The 23,458-nt window shown below is 36.2% G+C and overlaps 1 protein-coding gene across 1 annotated transcript in view; it reads right to left on the bottom strand.

Moving 5' to 3' along the window:
• Nucleotides 1-23,458, bottom strand: part of R3HCC1L (R3H domain and coiled-coil containing 1 like) — a 104,653-nt gene that overhangs the window by 40,293 nt on the left and 40,902 nt on the right. Inside the window, exon 3 of the mRNA XM_031956221.1 lies at nucleotides 9,741-11,545. Coding sequence (XP_031812081.1) covers nucleotides 9,741-11,531 — 1,791 coding nt within the window. The 5' untranslated portion in view covers nucleotides 11,532-11,545. The remainder of the gene's footprint in view (nucleotides 1-9,740; nucleotides 11,546-23,458) is intronic.

Genomic DNA, 23,458 nt, shown 5'->3' with positions numbered 1-23,458 from the left:
CAGTTTGCACTATTTTTTTAAACATAGCTAATATGGAAATATGTTTTTCATGATTTTACATGTACAGTTGATTAAGTTGCTTGCCTTTTCAATGGGATCAGGTGGAGAGAGAAGGAAAAGGGACTAGAGAAAGGTAGAGATTTTAGAATTCAAAAAAAAAATTTTAAGTTAAAAATAAACAATAAGCTTTTAAAAAGAAATTATGAATAGGCTGGTTATAGAAAAACCTGAAAAGATTTATATGAACAGAAGCCATATGAAATGAACAGAACCAAGGAAACATTATACACAGTTAGGATGATCAAAAGTGAAAGACTTAGCTATGTTGATCAATACGGATGATTTACAACAATTCCAAAAAATTTCATAATGAAAAATACTATCTACCTCTAGAGAGAGATCTAATGAACTCTGAGTATAAATTGAAGCTTTCCCCATTAGCAAAAATGAAGCCCTTTCCTACAAATCTATCTTCAAACATATAAAATGTGTTTATGGCCGGTAAGTATATGTCTGTTTCATATATGAAGTCCTTCTCTATTGACTCACTGTGAGATGAAAGCAACAGTAAGTTCCTGAAGACTAATACAATGAGTATGATCTCTGGTTAATTGTACCATATTAGAAAGGTTTTGCATATAGACCTGGAAATAGGCAGTGCCTTTTTTCTGAGAATTATCCTAGCTAAGTACAGAGAGGGTTATCAACAATGAGTGCAGACTGACAGCTTTTTCACTTTCTTTATGTTTCTTGATTTTACTGTATCTATTTTTTGTAATATGACTAATATGAAAAATTTTGGTATGACTGTGTGAAATTTTTTAAAAATTTGTAAAAAGGAATGTTCAAAATAAATTTAAAAGAAAAGAAAAAACAAAACAAAATAAAATGTGGTACCCAGGACAAAACTTCATATGTGGGCTAAACAGAGCAGAAAACATTGAAATTTTTTTCTCCCTAGTTTTGCATCTTCTGCCTATCTTAATACAAAATAATATTGTACTAGCTTTTTTTGGATGCCATATAACAATTTTAACTCACAATGACCTTGTTACCTACTAAATCTCATCAAATCTTTTCCAGATAAGCCACTATCTTGCTATATTTCCAATTTTGTACGCAGGTCTGCTTTGCCAAACTAAAATACCTCTGGCCTTTTATTTCTATTTCTGATTAAAGAAATTCATATTAGGGAATGCAGAGGTACAACCCTCCCTAGGGGCATTTATATTTATATTTTTTAAAGGATCCTTGGTAATCTAAGGAATCTTTAAATTCATAGAAATATTTTGGTTTTATTATCATTCCTCTCTTCTGCTTGACAAAGAATAAATTCCATTATAATCAGCATTTCAGCCTTGTATTATCAACTTCAATTTCCTCAAGGAGCAAAACATCTCTGAACTCTATATTCTACCATATTTAGTAAAATGAATGATCACTCCTTAGGTACAGAGCTTAGCTTGGCAAGCATGGTATGGCTTCTACCATAAGGAGTATCACTTGGACCTAAAGACCAGAAGCATGTAGAATGACCAACATACCACCAGCAAGCAACTGTTCCCTCCTCCATAACTGAACTTTCTGTAAATTTCCTTTTCCTGTTAATCTTGAATCTCTATTGTCATACACATTTGTTCCATCCTGGCCTTCCATGGAAGGCCCAATCAGAACTACAAAAAACACCAAGAAGGAAGGCCTGTGTGGGAGGCTTTTATAATAGGAATCTAGAATTCTTAGAAACACAGATTATTGGTGTTAGAGAGAGATCAGAGTTAAGCCGGTCTGTGTTACCTATGCAGAAAGTGAAGTAGAGACAAGCTGATTTCTCTGGCCAGTTAGGGGCAAAGCCAAGACTACAATGTACACCTCAATTCCTAGGACCGGGCTCTTTCCATTATGCCATATCAGTGATGGGAAGCAAATGTGCTGGGTAAAGAGTTTTGTTTTAATTCAGAAGAAAATTACTGGGAAGGAAACGTCAAGAAAGCTTTGAAGGAATATTTTTATTTAGAAGAGGTCACCTCATAAGAACAAGAGAGCAATTTGTTAATGCTAATCTAACAAACCTACTTAATGTTCCTTATCTTTGGATGACTTGGAGATCTAATCATCATCTAATGGATTGGACTACAGTAGCTTAAACAGAGTATATAATTCAATCAGGCTCCTTTCCTAGTCCCCCAAGTGACTTTATCAGAATATACCATGGCTGGAAGGTGAATGTCTATAAATCCTCAAGAAAGCGATCAATAAAAAATGTTAATTCAGACAATTTTACAACAAAAATTAATTAGAGATGTGTTAAGACAGGCTGGAACAGATTTTTTTTTTAAAATCCTGCATGACTAGGGGCTGAGAAAAAACCTAAATTGTGAAATTTTTGAGCAGAATGGTCTTATTAAAGAGAGCAAAGTGTCTAATCCAGGACAAAATTAATATGAATGCTTAAAAAATATAACACCCACAAGGCAGTTAAAAAAGGGAAAGCCTTGAGCAATTATTTCTTGTTCCATTTCTGTAACATCTATAACTCTAGTAATGAGATGCCCACAGAAGTCTAGATATTCCTTCTAAAATGGAAGGGTCATTTCCTTTTTTTTTTTTTTTCCTGTCATCTTTGCCAATCTGAAAGATTTGAGGTGGAATCTCAGAATTGCTTTAATTTGCATTTCTCTAATTAGTAGCAATTTAAAGCTTTTTTTTTTTTTTTTTTTTAAATGTGGCTATAGATAGCCCAGGTTTCTTCCCTCGAGAACTCCCTGTTCATATCCTTTGCTATTTGTCAACTGAGGACTAGCTCTTACTGTTACATATTTCATTCAGCTCCTTATATATTTTGAAAATAAGACCCATATCAGAGAAATTTTCTGCAAAGATTTCTACCCTGATCAACTGTTTCCCATTTAATCTTAGCTTTATGGTAAATGTTGGAGGGGCTATATTTTCCCGATATATTCAAAAGAGAATAAAGAAAATAAGATCAAAGATGTTATATATGAACAAAATATTTACAGCAGCTCTTTTTGTCATGGCAAATACTGGAAGCTAAAGGGATGCACATCAATTGAGGAATGGTTGAGTAATTTGTATATAATTGTGTTGGAATGTTATTATGCTGTCAGAAACAAGCAGAGATGACTTTAAGGAGACCAGCAAAAATTAGGCGAACTGATGCAAAGTTAAATATGTAGAACTAGAAAAACAATTTATAGTGTAACATCCATATTATTTTTTAAAAATTAATCTTGAAAACTTTTATGTTAATGATTAAATGAGCAGAAGCAGGGATTACAATTTTTACAATAATAAAAACATTGCAAAGACAAAGGTCTTTAAAAATTGTAAGAAATATGATCTATACAATGATCAACCATTATTCTAGAGTTCCAATGATGAGACAAACTATTTTCTACCTGACTAAAAGGGGACAGGTTTAAGGCATAAAATGAGGAAGACGTTTTTGTATACAGCTACTGAAAAAACCTGTTTTGCTTGCCTATACATATTTGTTCCAAGGAATTAGTTTTTCTTTTCTCTTTTTTTCAATGGGATGGTAAAGAAAATATCTTTCTATTCATTTTAAGAACACTTAAAGAGATGGAGAGATACAACAGAAGTGGAATGCTGTATACCCCTCCTTTTGTTGGAGTCACTGTACAGTTAGTTTTACTAAATTGTTTTACTTGTCATAAAAGAGCTATTAAAGGATGAGGGTAATCTAGAAATGTTTTTAATGTGAGAACAAAACATGTCAATAAAACTTTTTAAAAAACAGAAGGGCTGTTTTCCAGGGGGTAGCTCTTTAATGAGACTCTTTCCCAAAGATTTACATTTAAAAATGGGAAGCACATTTCAGAGATTTTAGTTCCTGTAATTTCAGGCCCTAATGCCTGTGGTCCTCCTGTTACTTATAACAGCAAAGACTGCAGGCTTGCTTGGGGCTCAAGAACCAACTCACAGACACCATCAACTCCCTCTGAGCCTGTTCCCAACCTCTTAAAATCTCTACCCCATGGCTCTCAATAAACCTTTCCATTTCCCTTATTCCACATCGCCATTTTTCAAGTGGCATCTGTAGCAGCAGCAAGAATAGTTAGTACAATGAGGGCTCATAGAAATAAAAAAATAGAATGACAAAAAGACCCATGAAGAATATGATCCACAAACTCTAGAAAAAACTTCTAGAATAGAAATAAAAGCTCTAAATTCATTAAATTGGGAAATTATTCAGAGAGCTTTTTTTTTTTGGTATCTGAAATGTAAAATTCTACAAATTCAGAACTTAGTTAAGCAGGTTTCCATATTTTGGGAAATATCTATACCAGGATTTAATATATTAAACTCTGGTGCTGTGGGGTCAAGAGAATGAGGGTTACTAGACTTAGAGTTATAAAGCACAACAGAACTGGCTATGTTAGATGAATTGTAGATGTTTATAAATAATACAGATTTTTTTTCCCTTTAAAGTTCTTCTGTCAGTAGTTCTTATTATGAGACCTTGAGAGAATTCCTAATGTCTTTCATCCTCAGTTTCCTCACCATGAACAATAATCATATCTAGATTCCAGAGTTATTGGGAGGACTAAGTGAGAGAATATAGCTGTAAACTTGTAAACCTGTAAACTTCAAATGACAGATTATATGCTAACTATTACTGCTGCCATTATCGCTCTTCCTCCTCCTCTTCTTCCAGTTTTCAAAGATTTCTACAACTTACATCATCATCTAAGAAAGCTTTACTTACAATTTCTGAATGCCTGCTCCTTACTAAAAATGCTTCTTGAATATGTGAGATCCCACAAAGTCATCTATGCATTAGTGCAAATGCCTGCCCTCCGCTGAATATCTCCAATTTATTCGGTATACAGGGTATCCTAAAAGTGCAATTTTAAGCTTTTAAAGCACCAGGACTTTTGGGATGTCCCGTATATGCTGTTTGTATGTAGTTTTTCACGTTGTTTCCTTCTTTAGAGAAGGAAGTATCTTTTGTCATTCTTTGTATTCCCATCACTAAGCACAGTAGCCTGGAATGTAGTAGGCACTTAATGTCATTAACTGAATATTTCAATAAACACTGACAATGTTTAACTAAAAACTCATGGAAAGTAGTAATAAAGTAACTAAAAATATGTGCATTTCAATGAAATGTATATTTAATCAACAAATGTCAGAACTAAAATGGCTAATGGGATGGGGGTATACTCTCTATTTAGCTCTCCTCCAGAAACATTAGTGTCCTTATCTTCTGTGTAGTAAAACATCTAGAGGAACTAAGTAATACCAATAGATAAATTTTTTGCTGACAAGTCTAGACACAGAATTCAGAGACCTTTTAAGAAAGAATATAATTCCCCTTTATCATCAAGACCAAAAAGATAAGAATAATGTTGATTCCACTGAGGACAATATTTAAGATCAATTGTTCCTTCTATAGCTCTCATTTCTTTTCTAAATTTTTCATCTTGCAACTTCCATTGATTAAAAAAAATCTGAAATTCATTGTTTTCCTCTTCTAAGAATTCTAGTTGAATTTGTGAACAAATTCAAGTATGTTTTTCTTTAAGGCTTTGCTTATAAATGTTTTGAAGTCTTCTTTTCTGAATTTGTATCTTGAGCATCATTGTCAACCTAATAGCTATTAATGGTGGGATTCCATTTTTGTTTGCTCATTGTTCTAGCCTACTTCCTGATGACATTAAGACCAGGCTCTGAGAACTTGTCAAGGGAATATCTGGTTTGGTCTTTTGGGGGATGCTGAGTATTCAAGGTTCAGCTCAGGTTGGGGACCTGTAAGCTTTTAGTGCATAGTCTGAGCCAGGGCAGTCTGATCACTGATCACTAAGCTTCACAAGTTCCTGACCTGCATTTAGGTCAGAGAAACAGTAAGCTGTGGCTAGATTCAATTAAGATAAGCTACCGATGAAGCTCTCTGCTGGTTCAGAGTGACAGACCTGTAAGCTCCCCTTTAGGTATGGGATTCCTATCCTAGTTATTTCTCTACAGGCTTTAGATTGAACTAGAGGCTCCTGAGCAGCAGGCTCCTGAGCCACATAGTAGCTGCTTGCTTCTGAACTTCTTTTTTTATTCTGCAACATCCATCCCTGGCTGTAGGACTTTTCCATAATTTACCTTGGATCTATGACCTGGGATTGGATAGTGGGTGACAAAGCCAGCAGGTGGTACCTGTTCCATATCCAACTTGAGGTCAGGACATTATGGGTCTGAGACTTCAGACTCATAGGCATCGGTTACCAAGTTAGGACCTTTAGTGTCAGCTTCTGAGTCACATCCACAGACCAAAGTCTGTATCATTATTTTATAATTACAGTTTTTAAAAAAGGTAAAAAGAAACAAAAGCAACGTGACCCAGCTTGATCATCCTCCTTTATTCACAATTGGCAGAGAATGTCATTTAGTTGCTAGCAAAAGTCAAATATACCCTCAAGGGATGAAGATTTCCTGTAAGTGAAGCAATGCAAAAGGTGCTGACTTTTTTTTAATAGAGGAGTTCCAAAAATGTTTTCAACAATGACAGCACCATTAGAATAATTGTATATTTTCCTATGATAGTTACCTTGAAGGGAACAATATTCATTTGGATGTATAAATTTTTCAGTTCTCATCATCAATGACCTTTCAGAAGCATTTAACACTGCTGTTCAACCCTCTTACTGGATATTCTCCTCTTCTTTGTCTTCTAAGATACTAGGCACCAATAGTTCTCCTTCCTCTTGTTTAACTACCCTTTCTTGGTTCTTTTTTGGTACTTCCTCTTTCAGCTAAGTGTTGCTTCATGTTTCGTCCCTGGTCATTTTTCTCTATGTTGTCTCTCTTGATAACCCTATGACTTCAACCATCAGATATATATGTAGATGACTCCCAAATCTCTATCAATGACTCCTTCCCTGAATGCCAAATAGATCTCTCCAGATGTTAGAAGAAGACTTCATCTCTACCTGTGAGTTCCATCAGCATCTTAAAATCTATATACTCCAGAATAAACTTATTATCTTCCTCTCAAAACCTGCTCTCTTTTTCTGACTTGACTTTTATCAGTGATACCACAATCCCCCAGGTTTTCATCTCTAGTTAATGTTAATCTGACTTCCATAATCCCTCTTTATTTTCATTCTAAGTTTAAAATGTTATCTCCTACATGATGTGTTTCCTAACTAGTTGTGAGAGGGTACACCCCAACACAGTGGCATTTCACTCTTTGGTTTTATGTTATATACAGAACACACAAGCATTTATCTTTTGATATTTATGTCATACTATCTAGAGTCAACTCTTATAGAGTGTATGTTCTATATCATAGCCTATATTACTATCACTTTATAGTGTCTATATGCCTCAGTTAGCTGAGACAGGGATGGGAGACTGGGGGAGAGACCCACTCTTCATTTCCATATTCACTGTCATAATCTTAGCAAAGGCCCCATTCTCATTTACATGTACTATTATTTCCTAACCCTACTATCTCCATGCTAATCAACTTTTCACACTGCTGCCAAACCAATTTTTCTTCTGTAAGTCAGGTGGAGTCTGACCAAAAATTCTTCAATGTTGTTTCCTACTATCTACCAAGTAGAATTCAAACTCCTCAGTCTTGCATTTAAGATCCTCCAAAAGCTAGCATCATGTTATCTTGCCAACCTCTACAATATTATCTACAATATATATGTTCCAGTAACATACTATTTTGCAGTATCTGATATCTTTGTTAAGGTACACTGTTGCCTATTCCTGGAATATTTGTTCTCCACCTACTTGCTGAATTACAATCGATTCTTAAAATCCAATCCAAATGCTGTTGTTATTTGTTCTCCTTTCTTGAAAAGAACCATGACATCAGGGAGGCCATGATAAGAGAGAGGGAGAGAAAGAATGAAGAAGGGAGAGGAGAGAAGAATAAAGGGAGAAAGGGAAAGAAAGAGGAAGGGAAAGGGATGTGTTGACCAACTGACCAGTTCCATCTGAGTCCCCAGTGGGGTAACTACTCACAGAAATTTTTTGCCTTTTTGTCCTTGAAGATGACATTCTAAGGGAAGCTCTCCTTGATTCTTTCCCAAACCACAGCTAGTAAGAACTTTTTCCCCTTTGGACCTCACACTGTATTTGGCTCAAGCACTCATGATGTACTATTTTTTATTGGTTATTTGTGGTGGGCAATATACCAGAGGCTATGTTTTATCTAAATTATTATTTCTCTCAGTACTTAGCACAGTTCTCTGCACATAATAGGCACTTAGCAAATGTTTTTGAGTTTAACTGAACTGATATATTAGCTAAAAAGTGAACCAAATGACTTTATGGGCACTTTATACATGTTTGCTCTTCACCCAAGTCAAGCAGTTCTTATAAAATTTAAAGCTTCCTCTGAAACTAGTCCTCTCCTGAATAGCTTTTCCCAGTCACCTAATTTCCTTCTATATTCTTCTAAGTTAAGTTTAAAATACCATCTCCTACACGAAGCTTTTCCTAACCAGCTATAAGAGGTGATAATTTATACTAAGCACCCAATACAATGGCACTTCATTATTCAGTTGTATGTTATATATACAATGTACAAGCATTAATCCTATGATTTTTTTGGTAGTACGTCTCCTTTAATTTAAAGAGAAATTCTTGGAGGATAGTTGCAATATCTTTATAAACATAAACTCAATTCATAGTGTCTAAAACAATACTATACATTTGTTGTGGGGGGAGAGGGATCAATAGGATACTCCTCATAACATCACCTAATCAATATTACTTTGCAGGAACTATATTACAGCAAGGATTTGCAAAGCTACAATGGTGATGGGCATAATATACTGCAGCTGATCACCCAGGATAAAAATTGTATAGTCAGCAATAATACAAGCTAGCTCTTCAAGTTCAACAGCATTAATTTCCCAAAGACCAATCTGTTTACTGTCATCACAATGGAAGGATCATCCTTATGAATTTCCAAAATTTTTTTAAATTTTAATTATGTTAATACATTGTTTTATTTAACATTTATTACCAGGATATAGATTGTATACTCTGAGGTCTCAATAAATACTTATTTTACATCTGAATTTTGACTGCTTCAAAAGGAATTTCCCATTTCTAACATTTCTTATGGGGTTAACTATACAAAAGCACTTTGGATTTGAAATTAATAGTATCTGGCTTCAAATCCACACTGTTTAATATCTGTTTTAATATCAGTTTAATATCTGCTTAATCCTGGAAAAGCCAACTTCTCGGGGACTCAGTTTCCTAACAGGTATAAATGAAGAGCCAAAACTAGAAAATGTCTAAGTTTACAATTCTAAATTCTATATTTCCATGTTGTTTCACCCAGTGTGTCAAGTTTCTGTGAAAGAAATTAAGACAGCAGATGATAATTTACTATGTGAGGGTATGTCTTTTGAAAACTCACAATCCCAAATAGGAACAACCTGATATTCATTCTGTCCCTATAAAGTTGTTGTCTCCAACAAAGTTCCTTTGTCTCTTCCCAAACAGGGAGCCATTGTTCACCACTGAATTCCTGATTTTTTAACATTCTCAATAAAATTCCTTAGGCAATGGTTAACTATATGAAAGCTATATTCTATGGAGTTATTTAAAAGATCTAGCAGATAGATTTTTTTGAACTTTGTCATTTTAAGTCATGTTATCATGGACATGCACCATGCTTTGCCTGATTTGTCTCAGACCCACAGACATCCCCAGATTCATCCCATTTCATCTAAACATACCTCTTCTAGAAGTCGTGGATCCAGGCAGTCTCCATCATCATTAAATAAAGAATCCCAACTTTCCTCTGTAGAAGCACTTTCATCATTGGAGGAAGGATGAGGAGCTTTCAGTTCTGATTGTTGGTCTGAAGATACTGTATATTCTACTTTCCCAGGGGCATCATTCTCATCTGTTTTGAACTCTTCACCAGTTCTTAGATTATTCAAAGACTCTGTGATGTCATCTGCACCATCCAGATCACTGTTCAAGGACTTGTTGGAAAGCAATTCAGTCTTATTTAACATACAGAGTTCAGAGTCTAAACAGGAACCACAATTGCTGGATGCTTCCTCCTTTATAGGTATTAAAGAGGTATACTCTGACAAGTCCTTTGTTAGTCTTCCCATTGACTCCTGATAATTGGATGAACTATCTTCAGTGTAACTGTCTGCACAAACTGTCAAGCGGCTTGAATTTTCATTCTCACACTCCAAGCTGTTAGCTACTAGAAGAGGGGTTATGTCAGTACTTACTCCCATACAGTCTAGCAAACTATTGATGCTGCTACAAGCCTGTTCAGTGATTCCACCCACAATTGTCGAGGTGCTGCCCACACATGTCTCATCAGATATGCCATCTGTAATGCTCATACATGCTTGGTTAGTGTTGTCACTGTCATTCTGTTGCTCCCTACCTGTAAATGTTTCATCAGCAAAGTCACTTAAATTATCAGAGTCATAGCACGTGGCTGCTTCATCAGGAGGGTCACCCTTCTTCTCAGACTCTCCACTCATGTAAGGTGGATCCATAACATCACTGGCATTCTCTAATATGCTGACTGTGTGCATGTGGCCAGAGACAGGATCCCCAACTTCAGACACACTATCCACACTTGTCTGATCCAAGATGCCAGTTGCACTGCTGAGGAACACTGGATCAGTTAGGTCACTGACATTCTTAGGTTCAATGGCCATGCATGCTTGATCGATGATACTCTTTGGGCTCTCCTGAATAGCAGTGCTGAGCTTCAATATGTCACCTGTTGTACAGATGATTTCTTGCACAATTTCAGAAGATGTGGATGCTAGCACATGGTCAGGATTCAAAATAGAATTGCAACCTACCAGATCATCTAAAAACTGAGAACTAGACACCATCTCTACTACTTTACAATCAGCATTAACACTGTTTTTCAAGTCTCCTTTTACATAACTCATCCCACTTAGTTCTTCCTTTCTGAAATCACATAATTTCACACTTTGGAATGGTATACTTGAAGTCTGAGACTCACAGGTTTCCGTACTAGATTGTGAAATAAGTAGTCCTTGTGGTACTGTCATATCATTGCTTTTGGAATCCATAAATCTCTCTTCTTTCTTTGGTTTAAAATGTGTTTGTGAAGGTACTTTGGAAAAACTACTAGGATTTAGGATATTTTGTTGATTTTTGTTGAACATTTCTTTGGACTCTGCCATTCCCTTTTGAGCATGGAATTTTCCTCTGTTTCTTTCTTTGAAGTATGTACCTTTTTTTGATTTTGAATTAGGTCTCTTTCCATCCCTGGCTTTGTGCTCTTGTCTGCTAGGATTACTGATAGGTCTCTGAAGTTCAGAACTAGCTCTGAAGACATCATTCTTCGAGGGCACATGACTTTCTTCTTGCCCTTGCTTCACTATAGCATTCAGGTGACTATAACTCATTTCCTGATGACTTGATAAAGGAAGTACTGAACCTCTTCGAGCTTTGGGTACATAAAGGGCCATATCTGGCTTTCTGGCCCGAGGTCTGCTTTTCTCAACATCAGGCTGCATGATGCTACCTCAATCTGGAAGAAAAAGAATACTTTAGTACACATTAATTAGCTACTAGATATAAGGCAGTTACATATTTGCTTTTTTTTCCATTCTGGGATTGAGATGATGATTGGGGTGGAGGTGGGGTTGTTTACTAATTTAAAGTCAATAATTTATTTTTAGAAATGAAAGTTACTGGGGGTGGAGGGAATTAGCCTGGAAAAGAACTAATCAAACAACCAAAAAAACATATTCTAAAATAATCTATGAGCCCACGAATTACATCTCTGACTTTGTTCTTTTATTCACAATTCCTTTGTTCTACTTTATACTTCCTGTTCTTCACATTAAAAACACCTTTTCTTCCATGATCCTCTCAACTTTTCAACAATTTACCTCATTCATGGCTATAACATATCCAAATTGGTAAGAGTGGGAATAGCCAAGGAATGAAACCATGCTCTGGGTACTTAGGGGTTATATTACAGAAGAGACTCAACACTTGTCCTTGTAAAAGTATAAGATAAAAATCAACATGAATGAACTGAAGTAAAGAACTGGGTTATTAATTACATTCATGGCTTGGAAAATAGAAGACATTAATCAAAAATATTTTCCTAAAAAGAGGGGCTTTCAACTGTAACCTGATACAGAGGAAATAGTACAGATCATAGGATCAGAGACTTGAGTTAAAAGATGTCTTAGAAATCATTTAAACTCACCAACCCATTTAATAGAAGAGGAACCTGAAGCTTTGAGAGGTTCAATGACTTGCCAAAAAACACACAGGAAGCAAAGCTCAAATGTAGAACAAGAACCCCAATCTTTGGACTTCACTGACCAAAGAAGCAAGCAGTAGTCTATAAATTAACCTTAACTGTGACCACTAAGAATTTTTTTTATATGGCACAATTACAGAACTGAGTGGATTAGGGAGGGAAAGGAAGAAAGAAGAGAGGCTGAATATCTAGGAAATGGTAAAATCATCACTTTCTGAAGCCTGCTTTTTGCTTCTACCTCTAACATTGGGTCTGTGGAATCTAACTAGGTGGATAAAGGGCTCCTTCTCTGTTCCCTATTTCTTTTCTTTTTCCATTCTGAACTGTAGTTGAACAATCCTTTAAGATGGGCCAAAGTTTGGAAACAAGAGATCAGAAGATATTGTAGCTAGAATGGAGTACACCAAATAGTAGTATAAAGTAGGAAAGAAAGGCCAAACATGAAGACATGACAAAATGATGACGGCAATGTTCAAAGTTCATGTTTCAGGACAGGAAAAACCCACGCGCATGCACGCGCGCACATACACACACACACACACTCTAACTGTTCCTTTTACTCCATTGCAGATGATTATTACTTTTTTCTGGGGGTTACTCAAAGTCAGATGGGGTAGGAAACCAGCAAAAATAGCACAATAGGAACTAAGCTGTCCACCACAAATATTCCAACAAAGATTGAGGAAGACCACCAAACTGAGAAGAGTTTGGGAAATTCAAAGAGAAACCAGGCTCTGAATCTCGAACAGGGTCCCCGGTCTAGTACCCTCTAGTGTACAGAGGGTAGGGCCAACAGCTCTATACCATGGAAAAGAAAACAAAGTCACAGATTCAGCATAGCTAAAGACTGGGAGGGCATACTGAGCAGGAAGTGGGAATAAGCACAAAGTTCGTCATTTTCACCCTAAACTAGGATCTCCAATTCAGCCCTAAGATCCAGGCGAAGATCTGCAGATGAATACCAGAGTAGAGAGTACAGACCAAGGCTTACTAAAATTCTGTCATTCTGAATTCATGAAGCTTTCCAGCTAACTGACAGTCTGGGGCTAGCAGATGTCTCTCCTGAAGCTCCAAAAAGGGTAAAATCTGTAGCTGTGTCACTCAGACCCAAACATAGGTTGAAAGCCTGAAAAGCCTGAATTAGACTTCTCCCTGCTCCCAGATCACACCAATTAAGAGAATAGTGAAAAATCTGCAGTTCCCTGGCCAGAGCCAATGGTGATAATCTTGAAGAATATAATGCCCAAAAAGCAGAAACAAACAAGGCCTCAAAACTCCAGAAGTGGAGTGCTACTAAAGCCAGTGCTAATAAAAAGTCTGAAATTCAGGAAACCTGGAAGAATGATAAACCAAACAAAAAACTACAATAAAGAACTCTTATGGAACCAGAAATATCTAAGAAGAGAATAAGTCTATACTATTTAAAAGCAGTCTTAAAGAAAAATACTTTGCCACAAGAGCACAAGCAATAAAGCAAAAGTTTAAAAATCCGTTTATAAATTAAATGAGTGCTTTAGAGGAACAAGCTGGAGGAGAGATTGATGTGCTAGAGGTAGGGAGACTCATCTAAGGGACAGACTTTCTGAAAACTAAAACGGACCAAAGAGAACTCACAGGTAGTCCCTCTCCACTCCCAGGCTCCTGACCTCAGTGCTCTCCTTCCTCCTACTTTCTTTCTCATGCACATAGAGCTCTGTCAGTTCTACCTTCTTAATGTCACCTGCACATGCCTCCTTCTCTCATCTGACACTGGCAGCCCCTGAGTGCAGCTATTTAGCTCATACCTATGCTATTCCAACAGGTTTCCTGCTGCAAGTCTTTCTCCACCCTAATGTTCTTCTTTTCTAAAATATAATCGTTCTCTGGGAGCAGATTTCTTGGAGGGCTTCTGGAGGCAGCCTTAGTTTCAGTTCAGTGTTATCACCCCAAATGCAGCCAGGAGTTAAAATCCAAACCTTTATTTTCTCCTTCCAAGGCTTGTCTCTCTCCTTGGGCCTGGGTAGCTTTCTTAGAGGCCTATCTCCCTCCTTGGTTCCAAGAGCTCCTGTTGCTAGTCTTTTACCTCTGCCTCTGCCAGCTTCAGCTTCTCCTCTTCCGAATCCTTCGTTTTCAAATCTCCCCTGCTGACTCTTGTCTGAGACTGAGAGCTTTTAGTGGGCTTGTCCTTTTATATGCTTTTAGAGGTGTGAACTCAAAGGTTGACTCTTTCTCCGAGAGTGGGATTGTGGGAGCTGTCACTTGTGAATCTCCTCCACTGAACTTGTGAATCTCCTGGACTTGTGAATCTGGAACGCTAATGTGTGAACTCTTAAAGGTGTGAACTAAGTACATTTACATTGTCTCTATCCATTCCAGTGAGTTAGCACCTTGTTTCAAGTTCTGGCCCATAACAGGTCCATCCTCTGCTCAGCTTTCAAATGGATCTTCCTAAAATATAGGTAGACCATGTGACACACCCCATTGCCCACATTCCATACATTCCAGTGACTCCCTAAACCTGAAGCATCTAATATGAAATCCTGTTTGGCATCTGAAATCCTTGATGACTTGGCTCCTTCCTACCTTTCTAATACCTTTTTCCTCTTCAGGAACTTGGCTAACAATCCCTCTTTCTAAAGGAGGCTCCCTCTCCAGGATTAATTTTTAAAATCTATTTTGTATGTACCTTGTATACTTCTCCCTCTCCCTTCACTTTTAGAACATAAGCTCCTTGAAGAAAAGGATTATTTCATTTTTGTCTTTATATCCACTTAACACAATGCTGGCACATGCAAAGTGCTTAGTAAATGCCTGTTGATGAGAGCTGGCACAAGGTAAAGCCCAGTTAATCAGCAACCACCCTTTATGGTAAGTACTCAGGCAAATTTCACTTAGGAGTTTATCGCCACCAATACCATTTCTTTTCATTTTAGCAATACAATATATATAAAAGTTCTATAAATAAAAAGTATTTGTGAGGACTGGAAGGTGGTGATCAGTTAATATGCTATGTGATAAATCATGCTTACTTAAATTACCTTAAGGGAACATAAAAGCATCATCTTTTTGGAGTACCTCAAAAGAGGGAGAAGAATCATTTCCTTTTTCTAATGCTAGGTTCCCAGTGGAAAGGTAATGCATAAACACAAGATGTTAATCCTATACTTGGAGGTTCTTATCTCTAAGTCTAGAGAAGTTTTGCAGATAAACTAAATCCATGTACATAACACATTCTCTAGATAAGTTCAAACCTTTTTTCACTAGTCCTTTTTCATAATTAATAGTTTTACAACAGTGATGCATATGACAACAATAAACCTGAGAAACTAACTGGTTTACAAGAGACAGCCATAGTCTAGGGATCATAATCTCTTTTTTTTAAATTTTATTTTATTTAATAGCCTTTTATTTACAGGTTATATGTATGGGTAACTTTACAGCATTAACAATTGCCAAACCTCTTGTTCCAATTTTTCATAGGGATCATAATCTTAACCAAATGACTTTAGGAAGGTAATTTAACCTCCTTTTCTTTCTATTATCTCATTAACAATGGAGAATACATTAGGTAGAGCTGATGTTCATGGTAAATTTCTGAATCTCACTTGTTTCAAGTTGTCTAGGTCACAGCATCTGCTACATTCAAGATCACATGCTTAATCTCTTTCTTAAATATTATCCTTGTGTTGGCCAAGTTCTGGATGGGATTCCTTACAGAATTTGTTCCCAAATTATCCCAATCGGTCCTTTAGGGTTTTTTTTAGCCCAGGCCACGATAACAAGTGTCATTCTAGCACCAGGAAAGCAAGTGTAACAATCAATAGAACCATATAATCTTTTTTTTTTTTTTAATAGCCTTTTATTTACAGGTTATATGCATGGGTAACTTTACAGCATTAACAATTGCCAAACCTCTTGTTCCAATTTTTCACCTCTTACCCCCCCACCCCCTCCCCTAGATGGCAGGATGACCAGTAGATGTTAAATACATTAAAATATAAATTAGATACACAATAAGTATACATGACCAAAACGTTATTTTCTTGTACAAAAAGAATCAAACTTTGAAATATTGTACAATTAGCTTGTGAAGGAAATCAAAAATGCAGGTGGGCATAAATATAGGGATTGGGAATTCAATGTAATGGTTTTTAGTCATCTCCCAGGGTTCTTTGGGCGTAGTAGCTGGTTCAGTTCATTACTGCTCCATTGGAAATGATTTGGTTGATCTTGTTGCTGAGGATGGCCAGGTCTAGAACCATATAATCTTAAAAGTTGGAAGAGACTTTAAAAGTCACCCTGTCCAACTCCTATATGCATAGAATCTCTTCTACAACATTAAGTGACAAGAAGTCATTCAGCCTCAGCTTACACATTTTCAGATACAAGGAACTTAACTACTTCACAAGGTACTGTATTCTATTTTGGTAGGAATAGAGTCTTTCATATTAAGCTGGAATCTGCATTCCTCTAACTCTCTTGATCCACTGGTCTTAATTCTTCCCCTCAGAATAATCATCAAAATGATAACCTTTACATTTTCCTCCCTGCCTCCAGGGAAATTACGCCAGTGTTTTCACAACATTTTCCCATTGTCCTCATAACTGGGGTTTCCCTCCTCTGCACATACTCTAGTTTACCTATATCCTTTCTAAAATGCAGTACCAATCAAAGGACAAAAGACTCCAAGATATGCTCAGTCTGGAGCAAAGTACAATGAGCCTTTTATCTTTCTCCTATGCTGTACTGTTCTTCTCTAACAGGGTTTCTGCTTCAAGTCTTTCTCCACCCTGATATTCTTCTTTTCTAAACTATAAATCATTCTCTGGGAGCAAGTTTCTTGGGGGGCTTCTGGGAGCAGCCTTCATTTCAGTTTTGTGTAATAATCACCTCAAATGCAGCCAGCTTCAACTAGCCCAGTTAGTTTTCTTAGATGCCTATCTCTCTCCTTGGTTCCAAGAACTCTTGCCACTAGTCCTATAGCCTCTGACAGCTTCAGCCTCTAGCTCCCTCCGAATCCAAAGCCTCCAGCCAGCACAAAGGTGGAAGTTGGAATGAATTGACACTGCCTCTGAGAGAATGGGCTTGTGGGCTTCTGACTTGTGAATGTCTCGAAGTCAATCCTAGTTAAGGCTCCTAGCTTATATATGCTCTCTAAAGGTGTGAACTCTAAATGTGTGAATTAATGTGTTAACTCTAATGTGTGAACTATCTTAAAGGTGTGAACTAATGTGTGAACTCTCTTAAAGGTGTGAACTCTAAAAGCGTGAACTAAGTATATAAGCATTGTCTCTATCAATTCCAGTGACCTTAGCAACCTTAGAACCTCAAGTTCTGGTGTATAATACTACACAACATTGTATTTCTATTAATGTAGTGTCAAGTGGAATGGAATTTTTTAACAGCCTCTCATATATTCCATGGCCTCACTGAGCTTTTAGTAAACTAGAATCCCCCAGTTATTTTTCCTATGAACTATTTTTTAGCCAAATGTTCCCCATCTTAGCTTAATTCCTCACCAGGAAAATTAGCTCAAAGGTCATCATGTCTACCATCTTTATTTTATAGATGAGGAAGATGAGATTCAGAGAGATCACTTAAATTGGTGGGGCTCATATCCAGGTCTCCCAGACTCCAAGGCCAGCACTTTCTCCATGATACACACTTTCCCCTTTATCTTCACTGATAAATTCTGTTTTGGAAAATGGGCAGGGTATGCTGACAAATTGACAGGAAGCATGTCTTATCTAAATTGTGTATCTTCTTCTACATCCAGCACACAGCAAGCATTCACTAAGATTTTTTTTTCATGAAAACATTTAATTAGAATTATTAGATTACAAAATAAGAGTCATAATACTTGGGTGGTTTAAATTGTTCTGACCTTCATGGACAAAAAAGAGAAGACTTTGTGTACTTTGCACTTCTTAAGAAGGTCATCATAAATTTATAGCTGGAAGAAAGATTAGAGATCATCTCTCTCATCATTCTCATTTAGAGAGGAGTATAAGCACCTTAGGATATACTTCATATCCTAAATACTGAAAAGGAGCAGGTCTTTGCATTTTTCTGGAGATACATGGAACTGGATATATATGAGGAACTACAAGTTCCTTAGTGTTTCTATGGTTTTTGGTAGACATGCTTCAACATTTGTTCCTCAAGTGCACACCTCAAAATATTATCCATGTAACGTAACAACATAACTTTTTGGAAATGCTTTTCTTACTGGAGTAAGAGCAGCAGCCACATACATTTGACACATAGTAGGGCTGTTTTTCATTCCCTGTGGCAAAACTGTCCATTCATATCTTTTATAAGGCTCAGCTAAATTAACACTGGTCACTGAAAAGGCAAATCTTTCCATATCCTTCTTATCCAAAGGGACAGAATAGAAACAATCCTTAATGTCTATAACCCAAAGAGGCCATTCTCTAGGCAATTGAGTAGGAGATGGAAGTCCAGGCTGAAGAGTTCCTATAGTTTCCATCTGTTCATTTACTTTTCTCAAATCAGTCAACATCCTCCATTTTCCAGATTTTTATTTTATTTTATTTTTTTTACAACAAATATAGAGGAATTCCAAGGACTTAGAGGAGGTTATAAGCGTACTTGGTCAAATTGCTTCTGCAGGCAAGCCTTCAATAGCAGCCCTACCTAAAAAGTCGAAATACTCAACTATAATCCTAACTGTTATAAAATGTCTCTTCCCACAGATGGATGGGGATTTTTTCTACTACAAAAGGAGTAAAGACTCCTGTTTCACCTTCAAATGTCCATCTCAAAGGGGTAGCACTAACTTCATGCTTTTTAGCTGTTTTGTCAGTACCATCCCCCTCCTCCTCTTTCTTCTTTTTCTTATTCTAAAACTTATGTAATTCCCTAAAGCCAACTGTATTATGTTGTGTGTGTATATATATATATATATACACACACATATATAAAATGTTTCTTCAGGAATTAAATCAGGACCATTATCATTGTAATATCCAGTTAGTTTCTTTCCCACTATTTTCCACTTATCTGGCTCTAATTTTTCTTCCTTAGAGAACCAAGGAGACGTATATTCTAATGTTTCTAAGAGTCCAATGATCTGCTTCCAAGTTACAATCAAACCTTGGTTTTTTATTAGCTTAACTATGCATTCTAGACACTTCCCTTAGGATGGGGAAGGTTCTTTTCTAAGCATTATCCCATTTTAGCTGAAACACTAGTTTAGCCTTACCAAAATTTCCTGCTTGTCTATTTTTGTACTCACCCTATTTCTGGGTCACCAGGACTTGTCCACTGAACTCATGTTCATGTCAGTTGAACTGCTGAGTGTAAATCCTTAATGCCCCATGTTGGACACCAAAATGTAATGTTCAGGCTAGTTTTCCGGAGGTCTTTGGGACAGGCCTTGGTCTCAGCAGGATAGATACCACGAGAATGGTCAAGAATGGAGTCTAGATTCTTTATTCTGGCCCAGTCTTGATCTTAGTGCAGGAGGCATGAGAACCACCACAATGCTGGTCAAAGATAGAATGTCTATCTTCCAGTCCTTGTTAGCACCTTGTTAGGTGTATACCTTATTGTAATTACATCATTACAGTATACCTACTGAGTATGTGTGAACTAGAGAACCATTGCATCACCATGCTAAGTACTAAGTATATATGTGAACTAGAGAACAATCATTTCATCAATTCCACTGAGTTAATACCTTGTTTCAAGTATATTTCTCCAAAGTTCCACCCTCTACAGAGAAGGAAATTAGTGACCTTAGGGATGAAATATATTATGCAGGATGGTAAAAGGAAGAAATGAGATCTGAACTCACATTATCTTACATAAAATCTATTTGGTCAAGTTGCCCTTCTATCAGACCCAAATTTTGTTTTTAAGAACTTTGGAGAAAAGATTTCACTTCTATTGGCTTCAGATTCTTTATTTATTAAATGAGTGAAGCACTCACTAAATTCTTGCTGAATGAAGGCTCCTCACTCTTGTTTACTGTTTAAAGGCCAAGGTATTTATACAAGGGAGAAAGGGAGTGTGTGAAGCTTATGATATCCTCTTTGAAGTGATGGATATATATGAGTTTTTAGAAAAAGGAAGGGACTTAAATTTATAAGCTAAAATAATCATGATAACAAATTTATATCACTGGTTCTTGAACAGATAGGAATTTGAACAACATCTTCACAACACTGATTTACATAAATGAACTAGCGATATTCTAAGGTTCCAGTTGGTGTCCTTGGGCCAAAAAATGCTGTTTAAAAAGACTAATGCTAACCAAGAAAGGATAGAATTTAGAATTAGGGATTGAAAAATAAGACTGAAAAAAAAAAAAAGAGCAAGAATTGGTAGGGTATGAAAAAAAAATTTTAAAGGGTCAGGAGATATTAAAAAGGTTAAGACATACTGGTATACTTGTATAAATAATAAAGAAAAACACAGCAATCTGAAGAGAATGTAAAACCTAGTTAGAATTTTAAAAAATAGGCTTCTCTGGGAGAATAAAAAAAACAATCCTCTGGAGAACACACAGAACTATATATTTTTTAAAATATTATCAAGGTTCTCTATCCTAACATTTCAAAAGACTAATATAGAAATAAGACATTAAAAAAGTGCTCTTCATTTGCATAGGAGGCTCACTTTAAAGCAGGCTTAATTCAAATACACCACAGAGCTACTCATCTGGGGCATAATAATAGGAAAGATTCTACTTGGACAGCAGAGAGATGACTTCACATTTAAATAACTATGGAATCTCTTAATGAACCACAACTGATTCTGCTGTAGTTTTCTTAATGCACCCTTCCATAAATGCACTTGCACCAGTTAATACAATGAGATATTTCACACTTGAAAAAACAGAATAATTTCTATGTATGCTTAGGAGTAGTGCACTCTTACTTCTGTTTAAAATAGGTGGTAGAAAATTTATTATTATATTTTAGATCAATAACATGAAATCCATAACTTGTAACACTTAGGGGAAGCAGGAAACTGCCCTGGGCATTCTCTGTAAAGATACTTTAGGATGAAACTGATACACTGGAGTTATACAGGTCCTTTCAGAAGCTTACTCAGAACACCTTAACTAAAGTATTGTATAAATTAGGTCCAAAATAGGAAGCTGAACAGTAAGTCAAATGCCTGTTCAAACCACTACATTCCAGAAAACAGTCTGGTGTAACTCCATCAGAGAGACTGGATCTCTTCTGTTATGAAAATAATTGTATAAACTCAGAGAAGCACATCAGTGTGTGACTATCAATGACTACTTCATTTGACTTAATTCCTGAGGAAACACCATACTGGATCACTTCCTGGGATAACTCAGTCTGCCTTTGCTTATACAAGTTAAGGTAGTTCTTTCCTTAAAAACTAAAGAAACGATTTGTTTAGTTCAGATGCCTAAAGCTCAAGCCACCTAGTTATGATGATACCTTTCTTAAGCCATATTCACATATTTTCCTAGCTCCTTGATATGTTTTAACACTGCCCCCCCACACACACACACTCCCACCATGAGGCCCTTCAGACTTGGGTTTCCAGGGAGCTGCTCTGTGCATAAGAGATAGATTTTGATATGAAAAAAGTGAGGGAGAGAATTTAGCACTAAGGAGATGAGTCTGAGTGATTGGGAGTTTGGTGATGACCTCAAAAGTAAACAGAGAACTTATCATTTTTTTCTTCTTCCATTCATCAGCTACTCCCCAACAATCATTTCCCAAACCATTTACAATTAGTATTCATTCTTTGGCCTAGATGATATTTGCTCTTTTACGTATAAATGCATTAATATAACTTTAGATTAGGAAATTGAAAATTCTGGTCAAACTGACAGTTTTTCCAATTTCTCTAAAATTGGGTCTTCTAATCATCACCCTTTAAAGAAGATCATTAAAAAAAATTTCCTTAGACACTTTATTGTATCCACTCCCTGACATGTATTCAGATACCATAAGAATTACTGAGTATTGGTCTCACCTTTTTTTTTTTTTCCCTTCCTAAATTAATGAGAAAAAAATACCTACAAATGATCCTTTCCCTTTAAATCACTGCTGGTCCCAATAACTGACTTATATAAGAATAATGTCATACTGTAACTTAAACATAATAGGTTACAAGATAAAAAAAAAAAAGATGAATAGGAGGAGGTACTTTTCATAATTAGGGTTAGGGAGAGAATTTTTAACCAGAAAGAATAGAAATGATTATAAAAAAGAAAACTGACAAATATGACTGCATAAATAAAAGGGCTTCTATATTAGTAAAATCAATAAGGCTAAGGAAAAGTCAGCTGGGGGTGGAAGAATTTTGATAATATATAATAAAATTTGATATCTAAGACATATAAGAAATTAACACAAATATATGCAACCAAAAACCATTTCCTAAATAGAAAAAAATCTCAAAGGATTAAAAAAAAAGTTTTCAAAAGAAAAATCACTTCTTCCATTTTCCTTATCAATACTCCCACCAGAAGCTTGAAACTGTTTCAGATTGTAGTCCAATTAATAATGATAGTAGAAGTAAACCTTGGTTCGTTTTCATTTAGTCACTAAGAAAAAGGGAAACTTCAAATTTCTGGGGTAACATTTAGAAATTTATTATTCAATGGCCATAATTTCCTGTGAGAAAGGAGGTGGGTCAGATTTTAACAGTATGCTTACCAGCAAAGATGTACATTTGACATGAAAAACGTGAGAGATAAAGCTCAATGAAAACTCCAGTCTTTAGAAGTTCCTATAAAATACAGCTGGATACACTGACTCTTTAATCACAACTCTCAGCTTTGAGATCTGTCTACCTAAAGGCCAAAGAGTAATTAGTGTAGCCTTAATGAAGTTACATCAGTCTCAGAATCAATTCTCTTCTTAAAACCTGAGGCTACAGATTCGTACTTTAATTCTTCAGTCACTGCTTATAACTCCCCTTGACTTACTGAGCTTTGTCTGAGTGCAGATAAAAAAAGCGATCACCTGTCAGATGTCAATTATATCATCCATTCCTCATGTAACCACATTGTACTGCCCCCGATCTATTTTACTAATAGAATTATTTCCAAAACATACTTGGGATACTTTTATTCTGAAGAGTTTCCAAAATGTGGAGTAGTGAAAATACCCTGGGCTTCTATAGATTCTTCAAACCACATTGTGTATATAAATGCAGTTAATTTTTCCACTT

Source organism: Sarcophilus harrisii, chromosome 2 (assembly GCF_902635505.1).
Source record: "Sarcophilus harrisii chromosome 2, mSarHar1.11, whole genome shotgun sequence".
NCBI lineage: Eukaryota > Metazoa > Chordata > Mammalia > Dasyuromorphia > Dasyuridae > Sarcophilus > Sarcophilus harrisii.
The sequence above is the reverse complement of the archived record's forward strand: the minus strand, read 5'-3'. Positions and strand labels throughout refer to the sequence as shown.